The sequence below is a fragment of the Bison bison genome, unplaced genomic scaffold (genome assembly GCF_000754665.1).
Source record: "Bison bison bison isolate TAMUID 2011002044 unplaced genomic scaffold, Bison_UMD1.0 scf7180017864473, whole genome shotgun sequence".
NCBI classification, from domain to species: Eukaryota; Metazoa; Chordata; class Mammalia; order Artiodactyla; family Bovidae; genus Bison; species Bison bison.
In genome coordinates this window covers 17,790,585-17,810,621 of record NW_011495034.1, presented here as the reverse complement: position 1 = coordinate 17,810,621, position 20,037 = coordinate 17,790,585, and the positions used below count along the sequence as shown (strand labels likewise).

At 46.5% G+C, this 20,037-nt stretch overlaps 2 protein-coding genes across 3 annotated transcripts in view; one reads left to right on the top strand and one right to left on the bottom strand.

Annotated features, from left to right (window-relative positions):
- Positions 1-6,421, bottom strand: part of CIAPIN1 (cytokine induced apoptosis inhibitor 1) — a 13,408-nt gene extending 6,987 nt beyond the window's left edge. The window contains exons 1-3 of one of the 2 annotated variants that reach the window (XM_010861888.1): positions 6,245-6,421; positions 1,968-2,149; positions 1,154-1,306 (exon numbers count right to left, since the gene is read on the bottom strand). In XM_010861888.1, coding sequence (XP_010860190.1) covers positions 1,154-1,306; positions 1,968-2,124 — 310 coding nt within the window. In that variant the 5' untranslated portion in view covers positions 2,125-2,149; positions 6,245-6,421. The remainder of the gene's footprint in view (positions 1-1,153; positions 1,307-1,967; positions 2,150-6,244) is intronic. The other variant, XM_010861889.1, reaches the window with a different exon arrangement.
- Positions 6,356-18,427, top strand: COQ9 (coenzyme Q9). The gene is made up of 9 exons (XM_010861890.1): positions 6,356-6,476; positions 8,445-8,613; positions 9,761-9,896; positions 12,963-13,105; positions 13,365-13,449; positions 14,858-14,962; positions 16,880-17,035; positions 17,372-17,425; positions 17,748-18,427. The coding sequence occupies exons 1-9, from the start codon at positions 6,401-6,403 to the stop codon at positions 17,781-17,783; spliced, it is 960 nt and encodes a 319-aa protein (XP_010860192.1). The 5' UTR covers positions 6,356-6,400; the 3' UTR covers positions 17,784-18,427.
- The last annotated feature ends 1,610 nt before the right edge of the window (positions 18,428-20,037 follow it).

The window sequence follows — 20,037 nt, the reverse complement described above, 5'->3', positions numbered from 1 at the left end:
CTTACAGAGGCTGCTGGATAATGACTGAGAAAGAGGATTAGAAACTGTATACAAGTATCTTTGTATGGTTCTGGTAAGACGCTGTGTTTAGCCACTCAGGGTTTACCTCCTGGCAAAGAAGGCTATATCTGCTCCTAACATCACAAGTCTGTGTTTCCACATAAACATCTCTATATGTTTCAAAGTACTTTCATTTCTATTATCATATTTGATGAAATAATGCATCACATTTTGATAGAAAGTCTAAAATGCTAAAACTCTAGAATGACTCTGACAGCTTTACCACTAAGCAAAAAAAATTAAAAAAGGTTTTTATTTCTTTGATTCTATCTTTAGTTTCACATGAATCAATACTTACCTCATCACTCTTGGACTATATTTAATTTTTGAGTTTGAAATACTATAGATGTATAGTAAATTAAAAAAAAGTTCAGGGAGGTTCGGAGGACCCTTCCCCTCACCTCCCCATGGTAATATCTTATACAATTATTACATAGTATGAAGGCTAGGAACCTGTCACATGTAATAATATAGTCCACAGAGCTTATCTGGATTTCACCAGTTTTACATACATGTGTGTGTGTATAGTCTTCATCACCACAAGGAACCCTCACACTACCCCCTTTATAGCCTCATGAACACCCTTCCCTCCTGATCCTAACCGCTGACAATGGCCACCCTGTTCCCTGTCACTATAACTTTGTTATTTCAAGAATGTTCTGTGAATGGAATCATACAGCATGTAAGCTTTGGAGACTGGATTTCCTTCACTCGGCATGATTCCCCTGAAACTCATCCAAACTGCTGCATGTGGCAAGCGTTTGTTCCTTTCTCACCACTGCGTAGTTTTCCATTGTGTGGATGTACCAGTTAAACCATTCACCTGTTGAAGGATCCAGCCATTTTCAGATGAGCAGTTTCCTTCTATTTTACAACTAACAGGTCAAAGATCACAATTTATTCAGATGTGTGGTTCAGAGTTTTACAATAACTTATCCCTAAGGATAAGGTTTAATATAGGAATATTGATCTCCAAATATTTGCTACTCAGAGAGATGCAGCAAACATACCTAAGATTCAACCCTGTTAAATCATAGGGTTTAAGTAGGTCTTTCAAGTGAAGATCTAGTCTTTTAAGTGAAGATCTCCTTACCTACAGCTGTCTCTACCAGTTCCTTCAGAAAAAGACATCCACCAGGCCGAAGAATCCGGGCCATCTCAGCCAAAATCTCAGCACTGTGCAGAGTGGTGCTTCCAGGAATTATACCCGACAAAACAATGTCAAAGCTAGATTCTTTGTGGGCAGCTGAAAAGAAGGAAGACTCTACTTAGTGGTCACCTGGGCCCCAGAAGCCATCGACCAAGCCCCCACAAAAGCTACACGCGTGGCCCCGTAAAATAAACACCTACCTGTTCTGCAAAGTCTATTATACCACTGTTACTAGCAAGTGGGGCAAGGACGCTTGCTCTCCCTCAGTCTTACTAACTTCTTCTTCTTTTACATGCTCAGGGGAAAAAGTAAAAAAAGAGGTGGATGAAAAACAAGCTTTAAAAAAAAAAGATGTGGAACAGGTTCAATGAGTAAAGAACCTGCCTGCAACGCAGGAGCCGTGGGTTCAATCCCTGGGTCGGGAAGATCCCCTGGAGATCTTGGAAATGGCAAATATCAAGGAAATGGCAACCCACTCCAGTATTCTTGCCTGCAGAATTCCATGGACAGAGGAGCCTTGCAGGCTACAGGCCAAAGGGTCACAAAGAGTTGGACACGACTAAGCAGCTAAGCACAAAGTAATAAGAAAGAAGAACCTACTTACACAGATCATCAACTCTATCTAAGTCCACTATATCTCAACTGAAACAACCACTATCATGTGCCACCTGAAACAAAAACCCAGCCATCAAGGAACGACAGGAAAGCAGCACCCCCCTCATAACTGCCCTGAAAGACAACCTGGGCAGGTACTTACACTGCAGCAGCTGGTTGATATTTTCCACAGACACTCGGCCCTCATCGCCAGTTAAGGCTTGAAGCTTATCCACCAGATCTTTCAGAGCCTCCACCGGGGATGACTTATCCCAGATCACTGCCACAAACTGGCCAGCCGAGATCCCAAAATCTGCCATTCCTGCAGTGCTGTGGACCTAAAAGCTATGGGCCAAAAAAGAGTCAAGACTGAGCAGAGACAAACATGGAATGATTAGAATTACACCTAATTTTGACCTTCCATTAGAAAATCTCCCTGTAGATAGCAGAGTGTGATCAAACAAACCCATTATCCAAGGTTTCATAACCCCAACATTCCCAAACATGGCAGGTGGCTTTCTTGGTGAGAATCGTGACTGGGGAGTCAAGTACGGAGGTTGAAGGCACAACGATTATTCTCTCTTTGATATGAAAACTCAGCTTGAACAGAATATAAAACACACAGGACATTAATTAAGCATAAGTATGACTCAGCAAGGGAAGCAAATAAGTTGGCTGCCATATCCTAACCACAAGCTGAGATGTTTTTAAAAAGAGACAACATATGTAAATTTAGCAAATTGAATAATGATATTTCTCCATTCATCAAGATAGGAAAATTCAATTCCACTGACTCTGCAGTGACCAATGGTATCTACCATGTCTTTCTTTAACAATTAAAATTAGCCAAACTCTTCAAAGCATTTAATATACATTATCTCAACTGAACCCAAGTATAACCTTAAACTAGGTAATACTCCCATTTTAGTCAGGACACAAGCTGTTGACTTTGCCCAGGTCACGTAACTGGTAAGTGTTGTGTGGATAAAGAAAGGGCTGGGATTTGAATCCCAGTGTGTATGACTGTAAAACCCATGCTTTCAACCTATGGAAATTTCCTCCCACCAGAGTCAACTTTCTCTTTCACTTGATACTCGGACAAGTATACAATGTCCTCACGATGCACTCAGGTCAGCAAGATAGCAGGCTACTTAGTTCCCTTTTTCTTTCTTAAACATTAATGACACTGAGTCCCTGCCTGCAGATAGCTCTACCAGATGACACGAAGACAGAAGCTGTAGGAGACAGGTCATGCGTGCATCAGTCTTAAGCGGAACACTTCTGTCTTCTGAGAGGTGGCTAACCCAGTAACAATTATGTCACCACAAACATTCCGGGACTGAGCTTAAGCCAGGCACATACACTCTTCCTTCTTTCAAAATGTTCCCTTCAAATGATTTGCCTTTCAGCCTATTAAAACATGCTAAGGTTAGCCAGGCATCCTTAAATATGATACAAAATCAAAATAGGACTTTTGATTTTGTCGTTCATCTTCTAAAGGAGTTACTAAGGCTTTTATTTTCTAGAGCAAAGTCAAATCTCCTCAGTCCTCTGGATCCAGGTGCTCTGTAATCTCCAGACGCTCTACCTGTATCTCCTACCTCCCCTTGTTCAATGGAAAATCCTGGCATTTTTCACTCCATCGTGCCTTTTATGTGATTCCTTCCTTGTGGAATACCTTTATTATCCTAACCTGCCTTCAAGGCACAGTAAAAGAATGCCAAGTGCTATCAGACAAACAGGACTCCTTATTCACTAAATTGTGGTTTTTTAATCCCTAAAAAGCACACAATCAAGAACTGAAACTTTAAGCTCTCAACTGTAACATGATGTTGAGGAAGAACCCTTGCAAGTCTTTCAAGTGAACAACTTGGGGTCTCACATTTAAGAACCGACTACAAGATAGGAATATGAACTGCTGGGCATGAAGGTATAAGAAATAAACGACCTGTTTCTAGAATGATGTTGAAACAAGTTCTCCCTGGGGGCCATGGAAAAAGATCCCTTCCCACTATACCAACCTTGCACTGTACTCACAGAAAAACCCTCATGCAAGAACTGAGGGGCCAAAGGCTACTCATTAGCAGGAGAAACACAAAAGGCCAGATCTCTAGACCTTTTCAGCAAACTTAATGGAGGCAGAGTTTTACAGAGCACAGGTTTCCAACAGAAATGGACTGGGAGGGAGCGGGGGAAAAAAAAAAAAAAAAGAAATGGACTGGGATTCTATCTAGCACTAGATCTTCTATTCATTGGCTACATAACCATGGATCTGTGATTAGCCTCTCTCTTTTCTCATTAATAAAGTAGGGATAATGATCTTATATTTTGCAAGGCGGTGGCAAGAAGTAAATAATATAAAAATATGCAAAGCACTCAGCAGGGCCTGGCACATAAAGCTCAATAAAATAATGTTCTCAGAGAACTCTGAGCCTCCACTTCTCTGGGGCCAGTTTATTTGCCTTTGCTTCAAACAGTCCTATAAAATCTTGTTCCTCTTCAGCCTTGCCAGCTGGGAGGACTCCCCAAGGAGAGATGTGAAGCTGCTTTTTCATTGTTAAAATTACACAATATGAGAGCCACACTTTATGACATCTTATACAGTACTCCAGTGGGATTGTCCATAAATTAGAAGACTGGAAAGTGCTCTGTGTTCCATATCCCCTGAAACTAATCTTCTATGGCAACAGGGAGCTCATAAAATACATTTATTAAACATTAACCCTCAAAAAACAAGACACAACCACCATTTGCAGTCAGCATTTTCTGAATAAAATGGGACACAGTGTTCTTTTAAACATCTAAAAGCGAAAGTGTGATGTTATTCATCATCAGAGTTTTATGTTGTTGTCAATGTTTTTTCTAAAAAGATATAGGGGAAAAAATGTCTGGCACCTAAGTCAACATACTTGGAAGTGTGACTCAGAGGCCCAGTTTCATTAAAATGGTAGAGTAGAAGTCATTGTCACGTCAATGGATTTATCTGAGAACAACTTCTGGAGATTCACTTGTTTATTTTTAAGACACCTGTAAACATCAAATCTTGAAGCATTTGGATTCCTTTAAGGATGAAGGGGGTGGGGGGGAAAGAATTAAAAAAAAAAGATTTAAGTTTGGATTTCAGTTCAAACCAAGGATCAAACCCTTTCAAGTCAAGTGTATAAAAAAAAATTCTGAGAATACTGACAGTTATCAGGAAATTTTTAATTCAAATAAACTGAAACACACACACACACAGAAAAAAAGGTGATAACCTGTAAGGAAGTAGTAAACTCAAAGGAAAAGAAATGGACAACTTTTTCTCCAAGCAAATGCTAGACTTTCTACAAGAGATATTCACTCGAAGATGAGTGGACAGAACTCAGAAAACAAAACCTCATGGGGAGATCAGTAGAGCTTTACCAAAATCTAGAAATATGGATCTGAAATTTTAACACCTGGGGAGTAGTTCTGGCTTAAGGGGAGGCTTCCCCCACACTCACACAGGGGAGAAGAGGTAATTGCAAAGTCTAGAGTTGATAAGCTAACTGAAAAGATTAAAGTTGCAAAGATGCAAAAGAGAAAAGGGTCTAACTGCACAAAATTTACAGAATGGCATGTTTAGCTCCTGCCCTCCGTTATCTCTAATCCCCAAAATAATTTACTTCTTCCGACTATTATGAAGCCTTCCTTGTTGATTAATTTCCCAGTAAGGCACTCCGTATTTACATTTCTGTTCAGTGACTAGTCCATGACCTCCCTGAGTCATGCAGAGCTTGGCACTCAATGTAAGAATAAAGGCCACCAGCCTTTCCCAAATTTGCAGATCATCGAAATCACCCGGAGGCACGCTAAAATAAGATTCCAGGGGTACATTCTGAGGTATTGAATCGATTCTCCAGGAGAAAGATCTCCGCATCCAACTTACTAACAAGTTTCCTGATGGCTTTTCCAACCTGGCAAGTTTGGGAATACTCAATTATACCAACTCAACACCTTGGAGGTTCAGGGAAGACACAGGTTCAAATTTACAACCTGGGGCTCCAGAGACCCCTCCAAGACGGAAACTTCAGCTTCTCCGATGTTTGCCAAGAGGGATGTAGACTCAAGGTCGTAACAGCTTGCTACTAGAAGTGGGTCTCAGACTCCGATCTCCCGGTCCCCAGCTGAGCGCTGTCCCCCGGGCCTCAGGCTGGGTCCGGCTGCGCGGGAGATAAGGCAGCCCGGAAAGGGCCGAAGCCACCACTCCAGGGGCCGCGGGGGAGACAGGGCCAGCCCGGCCCCTCACACCGGCTTCCTCCGGGCGAAACCCAGCTGTGGTCCTCAGGGAGGTGGCCACGGCCACGTTTCCGCCGAAGGACGGGGCTGGAAATGGGAAAGGAGCCGATGTAGAGGAGAGAATGGGTCGGGAGGGGACTGTTGGGGACGATCGAGCTCACGGACCACCAGAAGAGCGCTCACCTGCCGCCCTGAGCTCGCTCCCAGCTTCTCTGCATCCGCCGGCTCCACACCTCGCGCCTCTCGCGAGAGGAGGAAACTCCCGCTGCGCTGGGGCGGGCAGAAGTGGCCACTCAGCGCTGCCATTGCATCGCCGTAGGCGGCGTGCCCACTTCCAAGATGGCGGCGACGGTGGCGTTTTCTGGCGTCCTACGCCGGGCGGGCTGGAGGCTCCTTCAGCTGCGGTGCCTGCCCGGTGAGGGGGCGGCCGAGCCCGGGAGAGGGGAGGGAAGGGGTGGGGTGGGGGGAGCCGACCTGGTCTGGGTGAGGGGCTGAAGAAGCCTCGGGGCGGCTCGAGGGCAAGGTGAGGTGAAGGGCATAACGGCTCGCGCCGGCGACCCGGGCTTGAAGTGGTCGCCTGGCTGGCTTCTGACCACGTTCTCGACCTGTGAGGAGCAAGAGCATCAGGGAAGGGCCTGTCATTCCCATTTCACGGAGTTGACGGAGCCTGAGAGAGGGCTGTGGGCGCCCAAGATGACACAGCTCGTCTGTTACAGACTGGCACACTTGCCCAAGTCTCTTGACTCTGATCTCAAATCCCTGGGCCCTGATCACAGGAAACAGCCATAGAGAGCCCCTCGTCTATTAATACTTTTTCCTAAGGCAGTCATTTCCCCACCACTTCAGTAATTCTTCAGTATCTACGTATCACCTTTGTCTCCATATAGTCAGTAGTTTTGTTTATATGTCTGATTTTATAAAAATATTGACCTTTATATCACTACCATAAATGGAAAACAAATGTCACCTCCCATAAGTAAATTATGTATTAACATATATAAGTATATAACTGATGAAATAATGTTCTTTTGTATCTCCTGTAGTCCACCTGAAATCTGGACTGCAGTGGTTCTGCAATATTGCTTTGGGATCTCCCAGACCCTTTTCAAAGTTTTATGAATATTTGCTCCATTTTTTTCTGTGCATATACTAAAACAATTGATATTTTCACCTGTCGCATGCTGTGTTTCTTTTAAAAATCATTGTTTTCTGAGTTGGTCCATAGATTTTTTTTTCTTTAATGAGTGCTGTTTTATACATAACTCCAACCTATATTCAGTAGAAGTACAAATAATGCCTGTGACCAGAAAATCTCCTAGATATTTACCCAACAGAAATGAAGGCATATGTCCGCAACAAGATTTGAACAAGTACGTTCATAACACGTTTATTTATAATAGCCAACACTGAAACAGCCCAACGGAATAGTGCTTCTTAATGGAATACTACTGAGCAGTAAAAAAGTAACAACCTACTGATCTACACAAAAATATGAATCAATCTAAAAGATATTCTGGGGGAAAAAAGTCTTATACAGAACCTACAGTGGGATTCTATATAGATGAAATTCTCGGACAGGCAAGACTAGAGTGAAAAATTTTAAACAGGTGAATACATACGTCACGTCAATAAAAGAAAAGTAAAAATTTTAACTCTAGTTAAGGATGTGTGTGCTGAAATGTTTAGAAATAAAGAATACTGAAGTTTGTGACAAATGCATCAAGTAGATTTATGTAGGAAGAGTGTAATGGATAGCCGTGTAGAACTTAGGTAGTGGATATACAAGCATTCATGCCACAGTTCTTTCCACTTGTCTGTGTGTTTGAATTTTTTTGTATAAATGCTGGGAAAGAAAACCGTAGTATTAGCCTTTCCTTAGTGAACACACTACTGTACCTTTTAAAAGCCCTTGCCTGAAGTAAATGGGGCTGTTGCAGTATTGCAGATGAGAAAACAGACACCCAATAAACACTAGGGAGTCGGTACTCAGACCTAATTTCTAGTCCAGTGCTCTTGCTATGATATATATGTAACATTTTTAAGTCCCTTTCATTTTTTGTTTGAGCCTCACAGCATTCTCATTGAGTAAATAGAGATTATTTCTCTTAATTTGCATATTTTAAAGTCATGCTCTTTGTCCATTAACCTAACAAATGATGGAAACATGCCTAGAAGACAGGTGTTCTCCTGGTTTATACTTTTGCCACCACATGGGAACCCATGTCAGAAGGTTCCCAGTTTACCTAAGATTTGTGTCTAGGATCCAGCACTTGGTTCTGGCTTTCCTCTGCTTTTCTTCCATCCCTCCTACCACTCTGGGTCTCAAAGGGTCTGCTTTTGAGTCAAGAGTGTCCTTGACTGATCAGCTCAGTTTCTGTTTCAGTGCCCCGCTGCCGACCAGCCCTGGCCCCACGTGCCTTCCGTGCTTCAGCTATGCAGCTAAGGTCTTTGGATCAGCAGAAGAGTCAACCCCCGCCCTCTTCTTCTCAGCAACAGTCTGAGGCGCAGGGCGCAGAGGAACCCAATCCAGAGGCTCTGCGTTCACCCCCCAGGTAGGCATCAGAACACCTGCCCACCCATTTTGTCCACTTTAAGTGCCTGGGTGAATCTGTGCTTCTCCTTTCTTTCTGCTCTCCACCCTCTTCACACCTTTCATCATTTTCAAAACTATCTTTGGAAAGAACTTATTTGTTTATTTTATGAAAATGGTGCCTATACATTCTAAAATGTTCTGAACAATACAAAGACGTTCACAAAAATAAAACAAAAAAATTACCAGAAATCACAAACCAAGGAATAACTCTGCTAACGTTTTTGTGATTATCCTTTTAGATGTTTCTCTAAGGAAGTTTCATATATAGCCCTATGTATATTATAAATGATTAATTACACTGTATACTATACCTGTTGTTCCAGAGCCTGATTTTTCACTCAGCAGGACATCTTTAATGTCTTTTCACAGATTGTATGATTTTAATTATTGTATAATATTACAACAAATGGCAGTACCAAAATTTATTTGACCTTTTATTGATGGATATTTAGATTTCATTCACATCACGAAAAATGATATGATCAAGTGTGTGATTTTATCAGCAGTGGGAGCACGGAGTCAAAGGTTACGCACCTTATGAATTTTGTTCACACCTGTGGGGCCAAATTGCCTGGCAGAAAGGAGATAATAATTTCCGTCTCCATTAGATACGTTCTGTCTACTTAATCCTGCCCCTGAGAAGCTCCTCCGGCTCTGAAATGAGAGTTCCCAGTCAGTTTTCCGGTTTCGCAGTGAATGTCCTTTTCATTTCAGTTCAGAGGGTCTTCTTTGTGCCAGGCCCTGTGAGTAATGTCACCATTGTCCCTGTCCTCATGGATTACAGTTTGGTGCAAATCTAGATAAAGAAACGGTGCCATGAGGCTATAGACTGGGATATCCAGGGTGCTGCGAGAGCGTGTCCCTTCCTATCGCGTGACCTCCTTGCTCACTGGTTCCTTTCTCTCGGTGACTCTCTGGGAGGTGAAGGATGATGTGATTTTTGCTCTGTCGGCGTTCACACACTGATACTGACAGGTAAGTAAATGTCCTCCCGACACACGCTGAGAGGAAGCACAGCGCCTGTGGTTTCTGGCCAGGCACATTTTGCATCGCTCGGCAGGAGGCGGTGAGAGGAGGAGTGAGAACTCTCCCCCTGTCTGTCTCAGGTACACCGACCAGGGCGGGGAGGAGGAGGAGGACTATGAGAGTGAGGAGCAGCTGCAGCACCGCATCCTGACAGCAGCCCTGGAGTTTGTGCCCACCCACGGGTGGACGGCAGAGGCCATTGCAGAAGGAGCCCAGGTGTGTATGGGTGTGGGCAGGGCGGCCTGACCGGGTCAGCCAGGAGGGAGGCATACCGGCCAGAGAAGAGGGCCTCACACTTTCTTCCAGCCCAGCTCAGAGTCCTGGAACCCCTCACGCTATCAGATATTCTGGTTTTGCTTGTTTTTCCTCTGTGGAGTAGAAATGGCTTTATTTTTAGATTATTTTTTAATATAAAAAGAATATACCATGCATTTGAATCTTGAGAGTTAGGTTTTAAAGGCAGATCATAAGTAGTGTGATGGAAGAGATCTGAGCTGAGTGAGGCTGGGGAAGGGTCAGTTGAGGCCAAATCAGACAAGATCCAAAGGTCGAGTTGAAGAGTTACAATGTCTTTTGTCCTAAGAATAATTGGAGATATGTGCTCAGTCGTGTTCGACTCTTTGCGACCCCATACACTGTAGCCACCAGGCTTTTCTGTCCCTGGAATTTTCTAGGCAAGAATTCTGGAGTGGGTTGCCATTTCCTGCTCCAGGGGCTCTTCCCAGCACCCAGATCAAACCTGCATCTCCCGCATTGGCAGGTGGATTATTTTCCACTAGCCCCACCTGGAGATACAGAAGATATGGGATTAAATTTGACATTTCAGAAACCATCATTTTGGCTGCTGGATGAAAGAAGTATTAGAGGCAGAGCGAGTCACTGGGGCCTGCTGCCAGTCATGCAGGAGAGAGGAGGGCTTTCTGACCTAGAACAGTGCAGTAAACATGGAGACGGGTGGTAGAATGACATAGGAGGGAGTGACAGAGTTGCCTGTCAGTTTGCATGTGTGGGTACGTGGCGGTGCCATTTTCTAAGATTAGGGCCCCTGAAGAGGTCCAAGTTTGGGGACGGATCATGGGTACAGTCCTGAGCTTTGTTGTGTCTGAGGGATCTTTGGGTCAGCCATTGGGAAACCTCGAGCATACAGGCCTGAAACTGGAGGAGCTGCCTGGACTAGAGTATATGTATGTGATCGTTAAACCAGGGACGTGAGTGAGATTGCCTCGGGTGGCACGAGTGTGAGTGTGCCAGGAGTGTCATGTGAAAAGAGAGAGGAGTCTAGGTTCTCGGGGACCACTGACATTGAAGGGTGGGTGAAGCAGGGTGGGGTGGCAAAGGAGACTGAGGTGGAAGAGCCTGCTCTGGAGGCCAAGCAGCAACATGTGGGCGGAGCTACTAGACATCGGTGACTGCAGTAGCAGCCATCGGAGGGGAGTACAGGTCAGCAGTAACGGGGTGGGTTGAGGAGTGAGTGGAGGGTAAGGAAATGGAGAGGCGTGTGGCAGGGACGGGTAGAGGGGAGCTGGTGTACGAGCTGGTGTACGAGCTAGTGTACGAGCTAGTGTACGAGAGGGGAAGTGGGATGAAGTTGGAGCCGGATGATGCAGAAACACGGTGATGGTAAAGATACAGGAGAAATGGCAAAACTACAAATGTGAGGCTCCTTGAAGGCAAGACTTATGAAGTCCAGAAAACAGGTGGGAAGACTGGCCTTCGATGTATTAGAGGCAAAGCTGGAGAAGACAGCTGCAGATTTCGTTTTACAAGAATCTTCTGGGTTCCCAGGGAATCGCTTCTGTTTTCTCTGAAGTAGGCATGGTTGTCTCATGAACCTGAAGTTAGGAAAAAGTGGTAAGAGACAAAGATTTGGAGGTGGCAGGGAAGGTTTGAGAGAATCATTAGAGAAAGATGTAGCACCTGTAGAGAACAGAAATGTAACAGGATTGTTTGGGAAAATCTGAGTCAACTGATTATTCTATGGTTACCTGGCTTTTTTTCGCCCCACTCTGCATATCTCTGTTCATACGGCTGCATAATACCTGTTGTATTTACTTGAACTCAATTGATAAACATTTGGGTTGTTTCTGATTTTTTTTTAGTATTATAAACCTATGTGTATGACATAATTAAGTACATTTCTGGTTGGTTTCTTCAGGACAGATTCTGAGAAGCGGAGTTGGTCTTTCAGGGAGTGCGTCAATCAGAAGAAATCACTCGAATAGAGAGAATTTAACACGAAGCATTGTTAACTAGATGTGACATTGGTAACCAGGTAGCCGAAAGGATAAAGAGAACATTAAGGTATCCTCAAGGTAGCACCTACAGAGAGTAGCTCTCATCCTGTTCTCCTGCACTGGCAGGCAGATTCTTTACCATTGTGCCACCAAGGAAGCCCAAAAAGGCTGGGTACTTCCGCCAGAAGAGAATTCCTTCCCGACTCCCAACGGTGGGGATTTTTTAAGTCTTTTTGTTTCTTTCTGTCCTCCGTCCCTGCTGTCATCAGGGTTCTTCCGACTGTAGCTTCTCAGTGACTGTTGTTTAACAGGAGTAGTAAGAGGCCTCTGTGGCTTTGTTAAATAACTCCTTGACAACTCAGTGAGAAAAGTTTGTGGGTTTTTTTTTTTTTTTTTAATAACTGAGAGACCTACTTTCCAAGAGATTTAGGTTAAGTGAGCTAGAAAGACAGTGCTTTTTCCAAGGCCCTTTTCACAACAGTTAAAATTCTAGGTTACAAGTGTTAGAACTCAACTCTGAACTGGCTCAAGCAAGACAGAGTGTTTCAGCTCATTTAATAACAGAAAAGTCTGAAAGTGGCTCTGGCTCAGCGTTCTTATCTTGTGCTGCTGGGAGCTGTCTCCATGGTGTATCTGCTTTGCTTTCCCCTCCGTGAGCTTCATTCTCAGCAGGGGCTTCCCATGAGTTGAGAGAGTCAGCAACCCCAGAGGAGAGAGAGTCCCTCTTCCCTGTCGGTACTAGCGGAATTCCAGAGGCAGCCTCATAGGACTAGATTTGGTCACGTGCATGTCCCAGAACTAGGCGCTGTGAACTCCACACGTGCCGGCCTGGATCCCCTACTTTGCATCACACCCGGGGGCCTGATGGAGTGTGGAGGGACGAGTGCTCAGCTTCTCCCAGATCACATGGACCGAGAATGAGGAGTGGAGGTGTCGCACTGAAAGCCAAGCTTCTGGTGCCAGGAGAAGAGGTGCTAGTGATGAACAGGCAGCCAGTGACCACTGCACCTGCCCGCCACTTCCCTGTTTTCCCCCTCCCCCTCTGTAGTCCCTGGGTCTTTCCAGTGCAGCCGCCAGCATGTTTGGGGATGACGGCAGTGAGCTGATCCTGCATTTCGTGACCCAGTGCAATGCTCGGCTCACCCATGTCCTGGAGGAGGAGCAGAAGCTGGTACAGCTGGGCCAGGCAGAGTAAGTCCCCCAGCATCATTGCTCGGGGTAGCAGCTAAGGATGGGAGGACTTGGACCCCACCAGCTGTCCCGAGGAGGCCAGTCCAAGCAGAGCCTGCAGGGTAGCGCTGAGCACCCCAGCTGCTCCAATGGGACAGAAATGTAGCTGCCTGTCTTGTTCTAGCTGGTGGACCCCTCCGTGCTAGAACCGAGTAGACAGGGTAGCACTGAGCCCCTGCCTTCGACCCAGAGACACTCTGTTTTCTTTTCTCTCTTCCAGGAAGAAGAAAACAGACAAGTTCTTGAGGGATGCCGTGGAAACCAGACTGAGAATGTTGATCCCGTACATTCAGCATTGGCCCCGGGTACATGGTCCACCCACATCCAGGCCCCAGGGTGACAGTGTGTTCATGTTTATGATTCTTAGCACCTTCACGCGGAAGGTCTGGCACAATGTTCAGAAGTTAGCTTGCTGGTCTCCGCAGACCCAGGGGTGCGAGGTGCACTGGTACAGTAGGTGTCAGATTGAGAGCCAAAGAGAGGGCCTTCTGAGCCGCCTGTGTCTCAGTTCCTGGAGATGTGAGCGGCCTGGTCCTAGATCACGTCCTGGTGGGCTGCTAGTGGCCCGAGTATGTCACTGGGTTTTTGGTGAGGAGGGCTCCATGAAGGAGATGAGAAAAGTCAGAAGATTTTACTGACCATCATCATTAACAGCCCTTTCGCATTCTAGATCTCAGGGGAGTGGGGCTTCTTTTCAGTTTGTCAGTGTGACACTTAGAGAATTGGAGTGTTCATTCCAAGGGCTTTCCCCAACTTTTCTAAAGCTCCATTTTTCCTCCTCTTTTCAAAGTGTGTCACAATGTGGGCCATTTTCGGTTAAGAAAGTCAATATATATCAGAACTGAGAGAACCCACAGATCAACTGGTGTCCGCTGCCCAGCTGGGAGATGGTTGGGCATTTAATTTCAGCTGTGCGCCAGGTGTGAGAGAGTTCAGCCCAGAGTCAAGGCCCACCCCCTGCCCATGCTCGCTTGCTCAATTTTGTGGACTTACTCATTCCACCTTGCATTTAAAGCCACACAAGTGCATGAAGTAGGCTCTGGTTGCCTTCTTATTAAGCGTGTTTCCTCCTGGGCTATTTCAAGATAACTTTCCAGCCAATCGGGGACGTCTCTCAAGGCCACAGCCAGTGGGTTTCAGAGTTGGTAAAGTGACAACCCTCGGACTGTCCAGTGTTGATACCTGCTAATGGAGGCATCTCTGGGTTGTGCCACTGCTTATATGAAAGGATTTTGAGGTCTCAGGTAACAGAAATCAGTTTGAGTTAGAGAAAAAAAAAACTGGAAGGAGTTTATCATGAGCTACGGCAGGGCATCAAGGGCAGGAATGCTGCTGCGCTCCGGGATGGCCTAGGATCGGGGCTTAGAAACCTCCCCCAGACTCCCCTCCTATCCCTGCCTCTTCCTCCATGTTACAGAATGGGGGTGCCTTCCTCCATCCTTACTCAAAGATACCAGGCTAGACCTGGCTGTCTGCATTCCCAAGTTCACATGCCAGGGATTGAGGATCTGGTTGAGCAGCAGAGGGTACTCTGCCCCGGCTCCCATAAGCCGCAGTTGGGAGGGAGCCTTAGACGCCAGGAGCTCACAGCTGTGGGTGGAGATGGTGCGTCTCAGAAGGAGGGCTGGGTGGGCCCCTTACTACCTCTACCGAACAGTGAGGCGCTGTCATTACCGGTGTGCAAGTACCCCTTCCTGTGTCGTCTCTCCCCAGGCCCTCAGCATCCTCATGCTCCCTCACAACATCCCACCCAGCCTGAACCTGCTGACCAGCATGGTGGATGACATGTGGCATTACGCTGGGGACCAGTCCACTGACGTGAGTGCTCTCCTCAGGCCCGCAGGGGGTGGGGACGGCTGGGTTAAGCATTTTCTCCAGAAGTTTGTGAAATTTCTTTGATCACACATCCCTTCAGGAGGACTCCAGAGTCATTCCCATCTTAGGAAGGAGAGTTTAACGTATGAGGAGGGTCCCTCAACAAGCCACAGTAGCCTCTAGGTCCTCTTCATTCAGGGACCAGTGCTATATCCACACATCAGTGTTCCTTCCCCCCAGAGTGTGACACACGGCATCAGAGGGCTGACTGGGCTACCGTTTTATAACCATTTTCCCCTCAGTCTCCTAAAATTTAGATTCTGTGGCAGACTTCCTCCATGTATGTCTTTTATGAGACTGATTTTTTTTAAAAAAAGGATGCCCGTAGAGACATCCTCTAAGACTTTTTTTTTTAAGACGTTGCTTTAAAAAGAAACTCCCTCCCTACAGCCCATCTTGGCCTGCTTTGCTCAGAGATCAATAAGCCTCTAAACAGGAAGCCGGAAAGAATCTGACTTATTAATACTATCATATTTCTGGTAGAAAATTAAAAATGTATATACACATGTATATATCTACACCTTCATAAAAGAAATTAATATGCGATGGTACTTGGTGGGATCCAGGATGGAAGGCAGAGAGATGCTTCCACCACAGTTCTAACAAAGTGCTTTAATAAACTTCCCTCATACGGGAATATACCACCAACAGAGATGGTTGGAAAATGAAATTAGAAAGCCCAGAAATCAGGGAGGTAAAACAGGAAGCAGCCAAGCTGGTGCTCTGAAGAGTGATTGGCCAGGATAGCCACAGCCAGAAGTTGCTGAAGGACCTGAACTCTCAGCTCCTCCCAGGTGTTCCAGTCTGTCCCTGATGCTGCCTCAAGCCCTCACATCACTGATGGATGACACAAGGTTTGGTCACAACTGCCTGATCACAGAGCCTCCCTGGAACTTAGACCCCATGGACTATAGCCCGCCAGGGTCCTCTGTCCATGGAATTCTCTAGGCAAGAATACTGGAGTGGATAGCCATTCCTTTCTGCAGGGAATCTTCCCTAACCAGGAATCAAATCTGGGTCTCCTGCATTGCAGGCAGATTGTTCACCATCTGAGCCACCAGGGAAGCCTGAAAATTATATGAGATCTTTGTGACCCTGTGGACTGTAGCCCTCCAGGCTCCTTGTGTCCACAGAATTCTCCAGGCAAGAATACTGAAGTGGATAGCCATACCCTTCTCCAGGGGATCTTCCCAACCTAAGAATTGAACCTGGGTCGCCTGTACTGCAAGCAGGTTCTTTACTATCTGAGCCACCAGGGAAATACCTAGATGTCCAGAGACGTGGGCTTTTCACTGGTGGGTTCAAAACAGCAGATGTAGCAAAATCATGCTGCTGCTGCTAAGTCACTTCAGTTGTGTCCGACTCTGTGCGACGCCAGAAACGGCAGCCCACGAGACCCCCCCTGTCCCTGGGATTCTCCAGGCAAGAACACTGGAGTAGGTTGCCATTTCCTTCTCCAATACATGAAAGTGAAAAGAGAAAGTGAAGTCGCTCAGTCGTGTCCGACTCTTAGCGACCCCATGGACTGCAGCCTACCAGGCTCCTCTGTCCATGGGATGGCAAAATCATATGGGATGCTTAATAAACATCCAGATCCTGGCACTTAACTTCGGACCTGCTGACTCTGGGCTCTAAGAGGTTGGGCCCAGGAGCCTGCATTTTCAATCTCCCAGGTGATTCTGACACCCAGCCTAGTTTGGGAACAGCCACATTGTCCAGAGGGCCACGTGTATCCGTGAAGGAAAGGGGAAATTAGGAGGAAGCCCAGGAGTGCCAGGGGCTTTGGGTAGGAATCACTCAGACTTGCCCCAGCCTGCAGCAGCAGTGGTGACCTATCCCCCTGGATGGGTTTCTTTGCAGTTTAACTGGTATACCCGCCGAGCGGTGTTGGCTGGCATCTACAATACCACTGAGCTGGTGATGATGCAGGACTCCTCCCCAGACTTCGAGGACACCTGGCGCTTTCTGGAAAACCGAATCAGCGATGCAATGAACATGGGCCACACTGCCAAGCAGGTAGCTCGGGGCTCGGCATCTGGGAAGCCGCCTCACTAAGCGCTCTGTCCTCTTGGGCCAAACTCGTCACCTGTCTGTTCTCTTGCTCTCCTTGGGCCTCAGTTGACAGTCCCCAGGGCCTTCACAGGGAGCCTGACTGGTTCTTCCTCACCCCAGCCCTTCCCTTAGAGCCACATGTGGTCCCTTTGTTACTGTGTTATCTGTAGACTCTTCTTCCAGGACACAGGCCCTCTTGATTCTACCTGTTGGGGCTAGTAAGCCTACTGATCAGACCTCCCTGTCTCACGTCTGAGCAGTGGTGGGGGCCTGAGAGAACCTAACTCTGACTCCTTCTAGGTCAAGTCCACCGGAGAGGCCCTGGTGCAAGGACTCATGGGCGCAGCAGTGACGGTGAGTACCGCCCGTCTTGTCCCTGCCCAGCTGGCTCCAGTCCCATGATCCTCATGCATGTCACTCACCCCAAGTAGTTTTGTAGCCTTAAATTGGGGAAACTAATCTTACGACTGGCAGTGGTTCAGTCCCAATCTCTAGATCCCAAATATCTCACCTCTGTTTGTTACTGGCATGAAGACATTATTTATGCCTGGGACCCTGGTACATCAGATCTCTGCATCATAGCCACACAGGCTGCCTCGGAAATCTCAGTCTTTGCCATTGGAGTCCTGGGGGCAGGGCCAGGTCTCATCATTCTCTGTTTCCATCCTGTTGTCAGCTCAAGAACCTGACAGGTCTAAACCAGCGCCGGTGAGCAAGAAGGGCTGTAAGCTAGAGTACCCGGAAGAAAACCCACGGATGTATCCAAAGGGCTTTGAAACATACAAGGTGCCATCCATGGAACAGGGTGTCACCGAGAAAGCGCCAAAGGACTCTGCAACACTACCACAGCCACCTGGAAACCACGGGGCCCTGGACAGCACAGGTGTAGCCCAGAGTTGGGCCACTTCTTCAGTTCCTAATGCCAGGCCAGACCTCCTGATGCCTTTTGGCACCATAGCTGTGGGATTGAAAAATGCGGCACTCAATCAAGCATTCAGATCATGGAAACCCAACACATCCCTATTGTGGTCTCTCAGGCACTTTGACCATGTCTTAACCTGCCTCTGGGGCTCCCAAGTCAGAGTCCGGATCTGAGGCCACCCCCGGTGGCAGCTCCCCCACAGCACAGCACAGGCCTGTGGGTTCCATGCTGCCCTTTCATGCTCCAGTGTCCTGAGTCATTGCACCGGGAAACCCCGCGGGCAGGCTGCCTCACCTGAGACAGGTGCCTGCCGGTGCTCAGCCTGGCCAGAGGTGTGGTCCCAGGCCCTGTGTCATGTTAAAACAGCACTCACTGCAGGGTTATTAGTGAACTTAGAGTCTGTAAAATATTATAATAAATATCTTTGAAGCAGTTTCCTGTTGTGTAGGGAATTTCCATACAGATCATGGCAGCTGTCCAACACCCCAGAAGCAGAGAGCAGGGTTTTGGAGAAGGCTTGCAACTGGCAGTCAGGAGACCTGAGTTAGGGTCCCGGTGCTGTGTAACACTGCTGGGCAGCTATGACAGCTCTGCACCTGTGGGCCCGGGCCTCCCTTCAGTAAAATGTGGGTGACAGGGGTCTTTCCCCCTCCCGGTTAGCTTTGGCTCCTCCTGCCCATCACTGACTATTTCCTTGACACAGTATTTAGCTTTACAAATTCAGCCTCTGTGCTGGCTGGGCCCCCTATTTAAGTCCGGTTAATTCTGTTCAGCCCCTGAACAGACTTGTATAAGTCTGCTGTGGTGAAATGTCTCACAGTTATAGAAGCTGGAAGTCCAAGATCAAGGTGCCAGCTAACTTGATTCTTAGCGCTTTCTTCCTGACACACATGGCCACCTTCTCCCTACATTCTCACACAACAGAGAGAGCATGCAAGTGTGCTCTGTTGCCTCTTCCTGTTTTTGTTAGAGCACTAATCTCCTGAGAGTTCTATCCTCAGGACCTTATAAGACCCCCATTTCCAAGTATCCTCACATTAGGAGTTGGGGCTTTACCATTTTGGTACACGCAGCACTCAGCAGCCATCTATCTTCTGCTTTGCTGTCTCCTACCCAGGTAGACTGAATGATGATGGGAGTAATGGCTAGTAGGAATTTCCTGTCTCTTGTGCACTTTCCTCTGGGCCCTTTCTGCACCTAATTCTTTTATCTTGACATCCTGTCAAGTTGCCTGCAGTAGCTATCCCATATTTTGTTCCATTCCCTCTTTTATCTTTTATAGCATCCATCTCACACTCAACGGACAACCTTAATTCTTAATTTACTGAGATGATACAGGCGTTAGTGCTAGGGCCCCCTTAATGCTCTTCTTCTCTGTCTCAGGTGTCACTCCTTGCTAAGGCAAACGCCTCTCTATCCCCTCTGATTATTCTTTCTCTGCCCCTTACATGTTGTCCCCTGCCAAATTCTATTTTAGGACTTCTCTGTATAACCTGCTGCCACCTGGGAATTCCCTGGCGATCCAATGGTTAGGACTCTACTTCATTTCAGGGGACATGGATGTGGCACAACCAAAAGCAAAAAAAGACCCATCAAACTCTTTCCAGGCTGTTTAAGGCACTGTGTACTCTGTGCATGTAACCTACATGTGCCCTCCCATATAATTTATCTTTAGGTTTCTTACAGTACCTAATACAATGTTTAATGCTATGGTAAATAGTTGTAAATGCTATATAAATAATTGCTGGTCGTGCAGCAAATTTATTTTGTTTTTGGAACTTTATGGAATTTTTATCTTCAGTTGGTTGGATTCAAAACCCTTGCATATGGAGGACCAACTGTACTTTAGTTCTTCCATAAATTTACACACTTCATCCTTTTAAACGTTACACAGTTTTTTACACAGTATTCCTGTGTTTGTATGTTTAACCAGGTCTCTGTCAATGGGCAAGTTTTATTTATCTTTTGCTACAGACTGCTGCAGTGAACTGGAGAAGGAAATGGCAACCCACTCCAGTGTTCTTGCCTGGAGAATCCCAGGACG